At 27.4% G+C, this 11,989-nt stretch overlaps 2 protein-coding genes across 3 annotated transcripts; one reads left to right on the top strand and one right to left on the bottom strand.

Moving 5' to 3' along the window:
* Positions 1-10: 10 nt before the first annotated feature.
* Positions 11-2,760, top strand: LOC103581011 (deoxyribonuclease TATDN1). 2 transcript variants are annotated; one of them, XM_008562981.3, is made up of 5 exons: positions 11-312; positions 479-677; positions 835-1,228; positions 2,095-2,298; positions 2,529-2,760. In XM_008562981.3, exons 2-5 carry the CDS (start codon positions 524-526, stop codon positions 2,632-2,634), a joined length of 858 nt encoding a protein of 285 aa, XP_008561203.1. In that variant the 5' UTR covers positions 11-312; positions 479-523; the 3' UTR covers positions 2,635-2,760. The 2 variants fall into 2 exon arrangements, with proteins under 2 accessions (XP_008561203.1, XP_008561202.1); XM_008562980.3 differs by having other exon boundaries at positions 13-312; positions 498-677.
* A 788-nt stretch (positions 2,761-3,548) lies between these two features.
* On the bottom strand, positions 3,549-9,638 carry LOC103568335 (transmembrane protein 214-A). Its single transcript, XM_014440939.2, has 9 exons — positions 9,295-9,638; positions 8,666-8,865; positions 7,909-8,595; positions 7,625-7,835; positions 6,641-6,780; positions 5,078-5,210; positions 4,748-5,013; positions 4,491-4,642; positions 3,549-4,054 (listed from the first exon to the last, which is right to left on the bottom strand). Exons 1-9 carry the CDS (start codon positions 9,419-9,421, stop codon positions 3,928-3,930), a joined length of 2,043 nt encoding a protein of 680 aa, XP_014296425.1. The 5' UTR covers positions 9,422-9,638; the 3' UTR covers positions 3,549-3,927.
* Between the last annotated feature and the right edge of the window lie 2,351 nt (positions 9,639-11,989).

The raw sequence follows: 11,989 nt of genomic DNA, 5'->3' as shown, positions 1-11,989 counted from the left end.
GAGGAGTAGAGGTAATCTGGTAATGCAAAGAAATAGTAATGAGTATCAGTTTAGCTCCAAGTCAATACATATATATAATAAGTGGAAATGTATGTGAGTACATAGTAGTATAGTTTGCGGCATACTACCTCCCACTTAAAAACTTAAAACCATTATCCCTGTCTCCATGTGTCAGAGGAGCTGCCGGTCAAACAACGGACACCTGCTAATCTATTATATCTATTGTTCGAAGTAAAAGCTAGACATCTAGGTCTTTTTATACCACCAGTCGCATGCCTGGCCTAAGGATGACAAATTTACGTAAATTTATAGGTATTTTTATTTTTTAACCCATTATTTATTTATAACAACACGATATAAATATTTAATTAAATAGACTTTGGTTTTTTTATAGAAATATTTTATATATCAGGTTATGTTATCTGCTGTCACTTTATTTGTATAAAATGCTAATGGTTATTTCATTTTTTTCTATCAGTTGATTTATTTATACCTAGATATCGGAGCTAATTTGTTGGATCCGATGTATCAAGGAATTTATAATGGATCTCAAAAACACCACCCGGACTTAGAGGCTGTTCTCCAAAGAAGTTGGGAAAATAATTTATCCAGGATTATTATCACTGCTGGAAGTCTTGATGAAAGTAGAAAAGCTCTCGAGCTTGCTAGAACAGATGGTAATTAATTTATTTTATTACTAATGGTAAGTTTAAGTTTATTAGTCTGAAAAGCCAGTGGTAATTTTTTTTTGTTAATTATTTGTACTGATTGTGTTCATTGAATGTTTTCTTATTGGAGTTAATGATAAGTTTGTTTTTTTTTATGTTTTTTTAGCTAGACTATTTACGACTGTGGGATGTCATCCGACGCGATGTAATGAATTTGAAGAGTCTGGTGATCCAGAGGGTTATTTAAAGTCAATGACTGATTTAGCTGCTGATAATCGTGATAAAATAGTCGCTATTGGTGAAATGGGATTGGATTATGATAGAACGAATTTCTGCTCCAAAGACACACAAAAGAAATACTTTGAGATGCAACTTTCTCTTTGTTCGACGCTTAAGCTGCCGATGTTTTTACATTGCCGCAATGCTGCTGATGATTTTGTTAGTATTCTTAGAAAACATAAAGATAAACTTACTGAAGGCGTTGTCCATTCGTTTGATGGCAATCCAGAAGATGCCAATAGTATTTTACAACTGGGATTGTACATTGGGATCAATGGATGGTAGGCATGCTCTTTTTTTTTTCGTTTCATACTTTGATGCATGAGGTAGAAACCCATTACCCGCTCACTTTTCATGGAGTGAGATTGAACTAAATATAAATTTGGAAATCAAATGAAAAAAATTTTTTTTTCTAGTTTTAAATATTAGAATATAATTTTAATTTTTTCGAAATGAATTAATTAAATTTTCATACTGTTATGACAGTTGACATTGAATATTTTTAAAAAGTAGGGGCACTGAGAATACCCTTAAGAATAATATTGATAATTAATTATTATTAATTTTTAAAATAAGGCTATTGAGTATCCATAGTCGCTCACTAAGTTGTGATGTTCTATTACCCGATCAACACATGGTCTTTTACTTGTTTAAAGACAATATCAATTTAACTATAATAAGTTTATTGATTTGGATGATAATTTATAAAACATACATGTTAATAACATATACATGTAGTTATAAAAAAAAAATATTTGAAAAAATTGTACCTATAGTTTTAATTTTCTACATGTGAATATTTTTAGTTTTTCTTTTTTTGTAATTAATTTGTTGGAAAAAAAATTAAAAAATTAATAATTGTCTAAGGTAAGAGACCCAGTACCCGATCATTAATGTATTTGTATATCTATATCTACCAAATTTGACTAAATATAGATATACAAATATACGAAGTGATCGAGTACTAGGTCTTTTATTTTACTAACTCTAGGATCATAAATTTTTTTCTATAAAAATTATCAAAATGTATTAATAAGTTAGTGAGCGACTAATAATACTGATAGGGTTGAGGAGCTTTTACCTTAATTACTTTTATTATTAAAATCATTTTATTAATTAACGTTTTTTTATTTTTTTTTTTTTACAGTTCGCTCAAAACAGAGGATAATCTTTTTACCGTAACAACCATTCCTTCGGATAGACTTATGATTGAAACAGACTGTCCGTGGTGTGAAATTCGGCCTACACACGCATCATCCAAAGATGTTATAACCCATTTTCCATCAGTCAAAAAAGAAAAATGGCAAGAGGACAAAATGGTCAAAGGTCGTAATGAACCTTGTACAATAGTGTAAGTATAAATAATTATTAATTAATTGATTAATTAATTGAATAATATATTACAATTATCTAACACAAGTATTTTAAATTTACACATACAATTTTTATTGAAAATCAATCGAACTTCTACTTAACGTGTTTATATGTACAAACAATATATAGAAATTTATTAATAACATATGAATAAATTTAAATTTTTCATCTAATGGTTTCGACTATTGATGATAATTTTTGTTACAGACAAATATTGGAAGTTCTTGCTCGTGTTAGAGATGAAGAGGAAGAATATCTTTGTAACCAAATATACAAAAATTCAATGAAAGTATTCTTCCCTTATGAATTGTAACAATATTTAATGTGATTTTTTTTTATATTTATATATAAATAATATGCAATTATATGCATTACAATAAGCGTAAAACTATACGCGGTGGAATTGACACATGATAATGCTCAGAGATTGTAAAATTTACATCTTGCCTTGTGTTTTATTATTATTTTTATTGTTTTATTTTTTATCGTTATTTTTACGAGTGTATTTTTGCCAAGCAAAACCCGAACGCGACTTTTGTAGTAAAAATAAAAATTATAAAAAAAAAAAATAAATAGAAAATGGGTAAGATAAAGAGTGAAGTAAATGTAGAAAGATGAATAGAGCTTAAAAAAAAAGTCGACTCAAGATCTCTTCACATTTAAAGTAAAAATTAATATTAATATATTCTTGTTAAGATTTAATATTATCATTAATTATGTCGCCATTATAATATACATATATTTATATTTATATTGTAATGACAAATGTATTTATCAATAATTATTATTCTCTTATTTACTGCGATAACATTTTCTTTTAATTTAATTTATCTACTTTAATTGTTTGTACATTTTATGTAGTTCAATTTAAACATGATTTTTTTTTCTTTTTCAAAATGTTTACTCACATCATCCATCATCAATAATTATTATTGTTATTATTTTATTATTCTAGAATCTATTGCTACCAAAAAAAGAAAACTGTCATTTAATTTATCGCACTTGAACAAATTGACACCAAGGAAAAAATACACATCTATAAATATACAAAATACTATGGTTTCAGGGCTGCTTTGGAGTTTGTAAATCTCCTTTGCACACTTCTCTCGCTATTACGATTTTAAATCTTTCACACTCACCCTTTTTTACAATCAACAAAAAACAAAAAAAAAATGTGCTGACTCAAGTACAGTAAAATAAAAAATAATTTTTATTTTATTATCAAAATAAAGTCAGACCCGTTTTTATTATTTTTTTATCATATATATTTAATATTAATTTGTCGTAATATAAGGGAGTAGCAAAAGAAAAATTTATGAAATAATACGCGAGATAATTTATACAAAAGTTTCTTTTTTTCGAAATATCACAGGTAGAATGGCGGTCGCGATCTCTCGAAACTATGCAGCCTCCTTGTACCGGTATTCTAAATTATTTATTTTTATGTTAAATAAATGCTGGAATATTATGAGGGAATTTAATTGTTTTTTGTTTTACTTATTTAATTTTGTTAGTCGACGAAAATGTTTGACACCGTCGAATCTTTTCAGTAGTCCTTCAAAAAAAAAAAGAAACACCGTAAAATTTTATAATTCTTCTAGTTTTTCTATTGGACTTTTGATAGCGTTTGGACTTTTTCGTATACCCAATCATATGTTTGACTTGCGAATGCTTGAGTTGATTTGACAGCTTCTGTCGCGTATCCGCGAATATTTTCTGGGCTCATTTTACCTCTGAAATAAGTAATGAACAAATTAAAATTACTATTTTTTTAAATTTAACTTCATTTCTAAAATTTTAAAAGTAATTACTTAAAATAATTTTATTAAATCAATTAATTTAAAATTAATCAGCTACTCATATATATATATATATATATATATATATATATCATTATAGAATTTCATTAATGAGCTTTTAAAAATATTAACAATGACGTATGAAGCATAGACTTTAAATAATTAACGCGTATAAATTGAAAAGTTTATAATAAAATTCTTGGGCATTTATTTAAAGGCATTTATAGTCAAATAAAAATCAATAGCTGAGATATTTATAACAGTAAGTAAATATTTAAAGCAGACTACAAAAAAATTGATTAAAAAAAGTATCATAATAAATGTCAGCAGTTAATTAAAAGAAAATAAAAAATGTTGAGTAAATACTTACACAAAAACACTAGTCTCAAGCCATCTGATAAAAGTCGTTGATTGTTTGACAATAAAATCAGATGCGTCAGCGGAATACTTTTTCGTTAATTCAAATTGTTTAGCTCCAAACTTTTGAATGGTGTCAAGCCAACCAGGGAAATACTGTTCAATCTGTTAAAAAAAGAAAGTCATCATAATTTAAATGAATAAATCTATAAAAATTAAATTAATAAATTTTACACTTTGTATTTATATTTGTCTATTTAAATAACTTACGCTGTCAACCACAATAGGCTTCTTTTTATCAACAAACTCTGCAGTGTTGTTATATAATTTGAAAGCAAGGTTTCTACCGACAATATAAAAATCACCAGCTAACTTAGCATACTGTTGCCCGTAAGTCGAAGCTGTCTTGTAGTAATCCGGAAAACTGGCTTCCAAATAAGCTAAGCCTTGATTGGAGTAACTTTTTGTCGTTGACCACGCATTCTGTCCATAACCAATTACACCAGTTGTTCTCATAAGTCTCCCAGTAGCCGATGCTATTAATTATTAAAAATTAAATTAAACCGCGAACCAAACAATTTGAAACAAATTTGAATTTACCTTCAAAGGATCCATGTTTTCTGCAGTCAAATGCCACAACTGCTCCAATAAGTATCAGAAGAATGAATGATCCTTTTTTCCATGGAAATGATCGACTTTTTTTAGCACTTGCTGACATTTTTTTAATTAAATCCTTCAAGCAAACAAACGATTATCAATAAATAAATTATTTCAAAAAATTATAAAGTAAAATTACATAAATATTTTAATTCAAATTTAAATTATTAAAAAATGCCTTCTCACTATTTATTTTTTGCTTAGCCACTAAAATCACTCGAGCTTTTTATTTAAATTTAATATATTATATCAATAATTATAAAAATTATTATTACTTATTACTGTAATTAATTATTTGTAAATATTGTAGAATAAAGCAGTACGTGGATGGGTTTGTGTAATAAATAAGTAAACTAAACTAAAAAAAAATGCTCAAGTGTAATGAAACGGTGCCGTGTCGTCACTAGCACAACGTACAGCAGAAAGCAAAGAGGAAAGAGCAGGGGCCAAGCTCAAGCAAACTGAACCAAATGTACCGATCGATAATCGTGTCCCTCCCTTTTCTAGTTCACAGAAAGACCCGAAACCAGTCTACATTTCATGTCGTTATTTTATATTGTCTTCTTACTTCAAGTATTTAATTGCAATTTAATTTACTCGGTAAATATAAAATAATCAGACAAATTTTTAAAAATTCACATCTAACCTTAACGTTAAATGTCAGTTTTAAATTTGTATTAAATTTTAAAAAATCAATACCAAATTAATCAACATTACGTGAAAATAAATATATATTTCTATCCTTTACTAAGTTTTTTTTTATTTTGATCTTTGATCCCAATATTTACATACCTCAGTTCGTTTTGTTTAATGTTTGACACAATCGTTTATATTTTTTTTTTGTCACTTAATTTTTTTGGAGGAAAATTTGAATTGTGTGAATTTACGATTTAAATAAATTAATAAAATGAAATTGTTCATTAAATTTGTTGTTAATTAGAGTAAATACATACTTTATATGATAAAATATTACGCAGTAGTGTTGATTCTGTTTTAATTGTGTTGACTACTGGACTATACTACGTTCTATTCTGGAGACATTAAATACGCGACTGGACAAAAGTATAGTGTATAGTAAAAAGTTACTATAATAATTTAACAGTAAGGACGAATCAGCTGTGACTTAATTTTTTATACTGGGGTGAAATAAAGACTTCAAGTTAATACTAACTTGTGGTGTGCAGCTGTCTATTTATAAAGTTGATGTAAAATAAAAATAAATATAAATAGGGGGAACTTTTTGTTATATTTTTTTAATGTTACTTTTTATTTTATTGGGTTTACTTTTTTTGTGCGAAAATTGTTTGAATTGGATACGACGATTCTGCGCAGAAGAGCTGAAAGTTCTTAGACCAATCGTCAAGCCAAGAGATTAGGTGGTTAATTTTTATTGGAAAGCATGCAAAAGTTTGTTTATAAAGTGAGAAATGTAATATTTTTTTTTTTTTTTAATAGTATTTTTGATTTTGTAAATAAATTTAAAATTTTACGGGTGGTTTTATTTACCTCGGATTTTTTTTGACAAGCTAACATTAGTAAGTCTTCTTTATTTTTTTTCGGCTTGACTTCGACTATTTGGAAGACGCCAAGAGTTTCCTTAAGCAATTTAGCATCCACATCGGAACGAATTGATTCCCAATCGTCCGCTGATATTAATTAAAAATCATTTTAATTTATTATTAATCTATTTTATTTTTAGAGATAAGATAAGATGACCCCGTTAAACACGTTCTCTTTGTAAATATTTTTGGTTACTTTGTAACTTTTACTGAATAAAAAAATTAATTATTATTATGGAAGTATTTATAATAATAATCATCAGAATAATTTATGATGAACGTGATTAATGAAAGTCATCTTATACACTGAGAGAAAAGTGTATATTTTCAAGCAAAAATTCTTAACTCAACGCAATGACTGTATTAAAATTTTGATAATTTATTTTAAAAAAAGTTAATGCATTAATTGAAAAAAGAGAAATTTTAAAAAATTTTTAAAATTATTTACAGTTGATATCATTTAGGAGCTAAACGAAATTTGAAAAATAAATTTCAGTAAAATCTTCATATCAATTTTGTAATTCGAATTTTCAAATTTTGTTGGCTAAAATTTATATCAACTGCTAGTAATTTTTTAAAAATCTATATCTCGGACATTACAACTGCATTGTCTTTTTTTCAATTTTAGAACTGATATGACAGTTCGTCATTGAATATTTTTAAAAAGTGGGGGCACTATCTGAGAATGCTTTTAATTTAAGTATTAGTTTACTTGAATAGTGTCAAGAAAATATATTTTTAATTGTAGTAAAAATGCATTGTCTGTCGAAATTTATGAGTAAATCGAAGCAACTATAAAAATAAAAAATATTATACTTCGATGAATTAAATTTTTTCTTGTTTTTAGTATTATGTCAAGTAACGTTTACTTAAATTTAATTTAATTTTCTCTCAGTGTGTATTTTTAAAATTTAATAATTAAAAATATTACTGAGCTGCTTGATGAGCAATTCTGATTGATAGAGACGTTTTAAATGAATTTTATTCCATAATGATAAACTGCGATTGTCTTTAGCTATGCAAAGTGCAAGTATCCTTAACAACTCTTCCTTGTGAAGAGGATTTGTTTTAGTATTTATTCTATCTATTGTGTGTTCGAACAATGATTTAACGTCTATTTTATCACTATGAATTATAGTATCCTATAATGAAATTAAATAAATTAATACCTTGTAAATAAATAAATAAATAAATAAATAAATATTAATTACTCACCCGTAATAATTGTAAACAATTACTAATTTCTTTACTTAGCGATGCATGAATATTTATTTTACCAGAACAAAAATCATCGACAATATTCAAATACATATCAGCAGTCAAATTATTACTTATATTTTTACTATGTATATTAAATAATTCTTTTAATATTTTAGTAACATGATAAGCGTAATTTCTCGATTCCAACATCGAAGCCATGACTTCATGCCACAGAGTTAAACCAACAGTTAAATTTTTTTTACCGCCCTGTGACAGTGCCCACAGTATTGCCAGACCAATAGACTTTTTATTTTGATATGAATTACGAAGACTTGTTAATTTTTCAATATTGCTACAGGTCATATCGGGGTACATATTTCCCAATAATTGAATAAATATTTTACAACCAATATCCGATGATCCAAATGCCATATTTTTTGCCATTAATAGTAACGTGTTTTCATAAAAAAGTTGTGCTGTTTGAATACCTGCCGATTTAATTACTTTTTCAAATGAACTACGCACTGCTTTTGTTACTAAACTTAATGGATAAGTATCAGGTTTTGTCGCAGGCGTTATTTCTTCTTTTTCTGAAATATTGGCATTCAAATATGACACTAAATCTTTTAACCAGATTAGTGGTGCGTCAGGAAATTTAACACGATTTGTTTCTATTAATTCATTTATTTGGTCCACAGTAATCTAGAATAACATAAACGATAATGGATAAATTTATTCAATGAATTAATTAATTAATTAATGAAATACTTACAGCACTTTTTTCAACTGGTTTACTTTTTTCCTTGGGTTTTTGTTGCTGTATTTTTTTTTTACCATCAGCTTGTACATTTAATTTCTGTTGTTTTTTTTTCTCTTCATTTTCTTTAGTCTTATTGTCTTTATCTTTTGGCATTTTGTTCTCCTTATTCCCATTAAAATTGTCATACAAAGTTTGAACTTGACTTAATGGAACTATCAATTAAAAATAAAAAAATTTATAATTAAAACAAATAAATTTCTAGGACAACAATCCGTTACTTCAGAACCGACACTCCCAGATAAATTTAAATATGTATTTTTTAAATTTAAACTTTAAAAATTTAAAAACTTTTCTTAAGACATTCGAGTTTTAACTAGAAGTATCGAACTGAAATGAGAAACTTTTTTAATTTAAAAAATTTAGTAAAGCAATCAGATACCGTTACTCCAAATGGTTTAATGTCCAAATACTAGATAAAAAAGCATATTTTAAATTTCAAAATAAGTTCGATAGATAAAGTAACAGTCGATAGTAATAAATCGTAGTCGCAAAATAATAAAATTGATAAATTTAATTCATAAAAATCTTAACATATGTGTGTAAATATTTAAATAAAAATAAACATGAGGTTCTAAACTTACGAAAATCCTCAACTTTCGGTGCATTTTCAATAAATTTTTTCTTTTCAACTTTAGTAAGTTTGTTACTTTTACCAGAATTTTTATCTTTTTTATTTTTAGTTACAAGTTCCCATCCACTTGACGACATTTTCTGTATATAATTTAAAAATCGTTTGTCAATATAAATTAAATAAAATTCACTACACACCAAAAGAACTAGTGAAAAGGCACTTGGGGCATCAATAGTTTAGCTGGTTATTCAACTTCATTCCATTATTGTTCTCTTGCTTTCTCTCTCTTATTTTTATCACTCGCTTACTCACTCATTTCGTCTCTCCCTCCTTTTTTATCGTCCCTTCTCTTACTCCCACTCATTACTGCAGCCAATCCATTATCTTTCTCTACATTCTCTCTCTTTAATTTCCATATTCCCACCACAGGTTGATTAAATTTCTCGACAACACGCCAACGACGGCGACTACCACAACGTCGCCGTCGTCGTCATACATCGTTGTCATACGTGGACGCGCACGCGCTTTTGAATTAATTTTGTCACGCGCTAAATTTCAATTTATCCGACATCCGACAAATGATTCAAATAAAATAAAATAAAAAACAAATTTTATTATCGTATTGTTACTTCCGAGAATTGTTTCTTTGTTTATTTAAATTTTTCATGGTATCATTAATCTTAATTACATTATAAAATTCTTTTTAAAATAATATATTATATCATATTTATAACTCATATATTTTATTATTACTATTTTTACAAAACAATGTACAAAATTTATATTTTAAATCAACTTAATTTTAAATTATTTAAATAACTAAGTAAGTAAATTAATAATTGTGTTGTCTAAACGTACGGTTGGCTCGATGTGACACAGCCGAATTATTTAAAAACATCAGCTATGCCGACATCTTGCCTCCTAGACGTTCAGAGTTATTTCCATTATTAATTATTATTAATAATTATTGTTATTATTATTAATTATGAGTGAAAATGTAGCAAACATACGAAAAGTTTTTAATTGCACGTAAAAAAATTAAATATTTAAAATAATAAAATTTAAAAAAATGCATGCACGGATTTTTGAATTTTTTAAACGTGCATTTTTGTATTTTTATATTATAAACATTTCAAATTATTATTTAAAAGTTTTAAAAATTTTCAGGTGCCTGCTAACTTTATTGTCTTTAATAATTCAATCCCATTATTTTAAAAAACAATAAATTACTCAAAAAATATTTGATTTTTTTGTGACCACCCATAGTAACTCTGAAACACAATACACTGGTAATAAGTCAGTAGCTCGTACTTAATCTAATTCGTAATTCCGTGGTGTAGTGATATTGCAACTTGACACTTATATTTTGCTTTGAGCCAACTACCAGTCGTCTCTTGATAAATTGATGACCTCGCTGGTTTTCAATGTGTCAGGTAGAAATATTAAATAAAAAAAAATTATTTAAACCAATGGTATTTTTAAAACCTGCAACAGTCTAAGAAGTAAAAAAAAATACAATTATTTTCAAAATTTAACAATTTAAATAAACTACTTACAGTAATTACAAAAAAAAGTAAATATAACCAGGTAATATTATTTAAATAAATTAAAAATACATTGACTTTGAAAATAAATAAATAAATGATGAATGAATAACTTAAATCACGAGCGCACGTTTGTTTAAGTTCGATTCAAGAGTTGCTGAAGAACTGACGATGCGGGTGTCATGAAGACTAATGTTGAGAAGAAGCGATACCAGACAACGAGACTACCCGTTTGTTACCACACAATACTGAAGAGAGGGAGGAATGTTAAAATGATTCTATCTTTTTTTCAGCTACTACACTACGTATGGTATACGATCATTGCCAACTACTTATAGTGTCTACTGTTCTCGTCCTAAGACTTGAGCCTTTCTTATTCTTTAACTCCTCCCTCATTTCTTCCTCTTCCTTCTCTTGTTCATCGTCTTCATTAGCTTCTTTTTTCTCTTGGTACCGTTGCCATGCTAATGAAGATTCCACCACGTATCCTTAAAAAAAAAAAAACCCTTTAACAAAATATTATTTTACAGAAGAATTTTCCTTCACTTATCAAGGATCGAATGATTATTTACTTCTAGATGGTCATTGAAAAAAAATTTCGCAGAAAATTGATGGAGATAAGGGCATATATGGCAGCCATGAGCACGCGCGTGAATTGAGGAACCAAGAGGACTTTCGTCCGTGACTTCCGGTGGCGAATCAAATGCTTATTCGCAGTGATGGTGTCTTGTGTGTTGCGACCGGATATGGCGAAGAATTAAAGATGCCTCAGTGGCATCGGCCAGGTCATCAAATTTATCATGCCAATCACGCTGTGTTTGTATTTGGTACAAATACCGAGTATATATATGTATTTATATGTACATCAAAGACTATTGATGACATCATGCGCATCACTGCATACACAAGACTTTATTTAGGGCCGTTATATTATTAGTTATCTTGACATGAACTAGCTAATAAAAATCCTTCTGTGAAACCACTAAAATTTATGAGAAACTTGAATTTTTTTACTTGAAAGATATATTTTTATCAGGCAGATACTTAGTCATTCGATGCACATCTTCATCAGGAATTTATTGACTTGATCGATCAATTGATGTTATTTTATTTATTTATAATTATTTAAACTTTTAAATTTTTTAAAGAATACACTTTTTA

This window comes from Microplitis demolitor, chromosome 4 (genome assembly GCF_026212275.2).
Source record: "Microplitis demolitor isolate Queensland-Clemson2020A chromosome 4, iyMicDemo2.1a, whole genome shotgun sequence".
Classification (NCBI taxonomy): domain Eukaryota; kingdom Metazoa; phylum Arthropoda; class Insecta; order Hymenoptera; family Braconidae; genus Microplitis; species Microplitis demolitor.
The sequence above is the reverse complement of the archived record's forward strand: the minus strand, read 5'-3'. Positions and strand labels throughout refer to the sequence as shown.

Bases quoted from the DNA above. Each gene is read 5' to 3' on its own strand.
- LOC103568335 (XM_014440939.2), bottom strand. From the start codon at position 9,421: ATGTCGTCAAGTGGATGGGAACTTGTAACTAAAAATAAAAAAGATAAA. The intron at 8,596-8,665 runs GTAAGTATTTCA...ATGTTATTCTAG, and splicing joins AACCAGTTGAAAAAAGTGCT to ATTACTGTGGACCAAATAAA. The intron at 6,781-7,624 runs GTAATATTTTTA...AATTAATATCAG, and splicing joins ATTGCTCATCAAGCAGCTCA to CGGACGATTGGGAATCAATT.
- LOC103581011 (XM_008562980.3), top strand. From the start codon at position 273: ATGCCTGGCCTAAGGATGACAAATTTACGTAAATTTATAG. The intron at 678-834 runs GTAATTAATTTA...ATGTTTTTTTAG, and splicing joins CGAGCTTGCTAGAACAGATG to CTAGACTATTTACGACTGTG. The intron at 1,229-2,094 runs GTAGGCATGCTC...TTTTTTTTACAG, and splicing joins TACATTGGGATCAATGGATG to TTCGCTCAAAACAGAGGATA.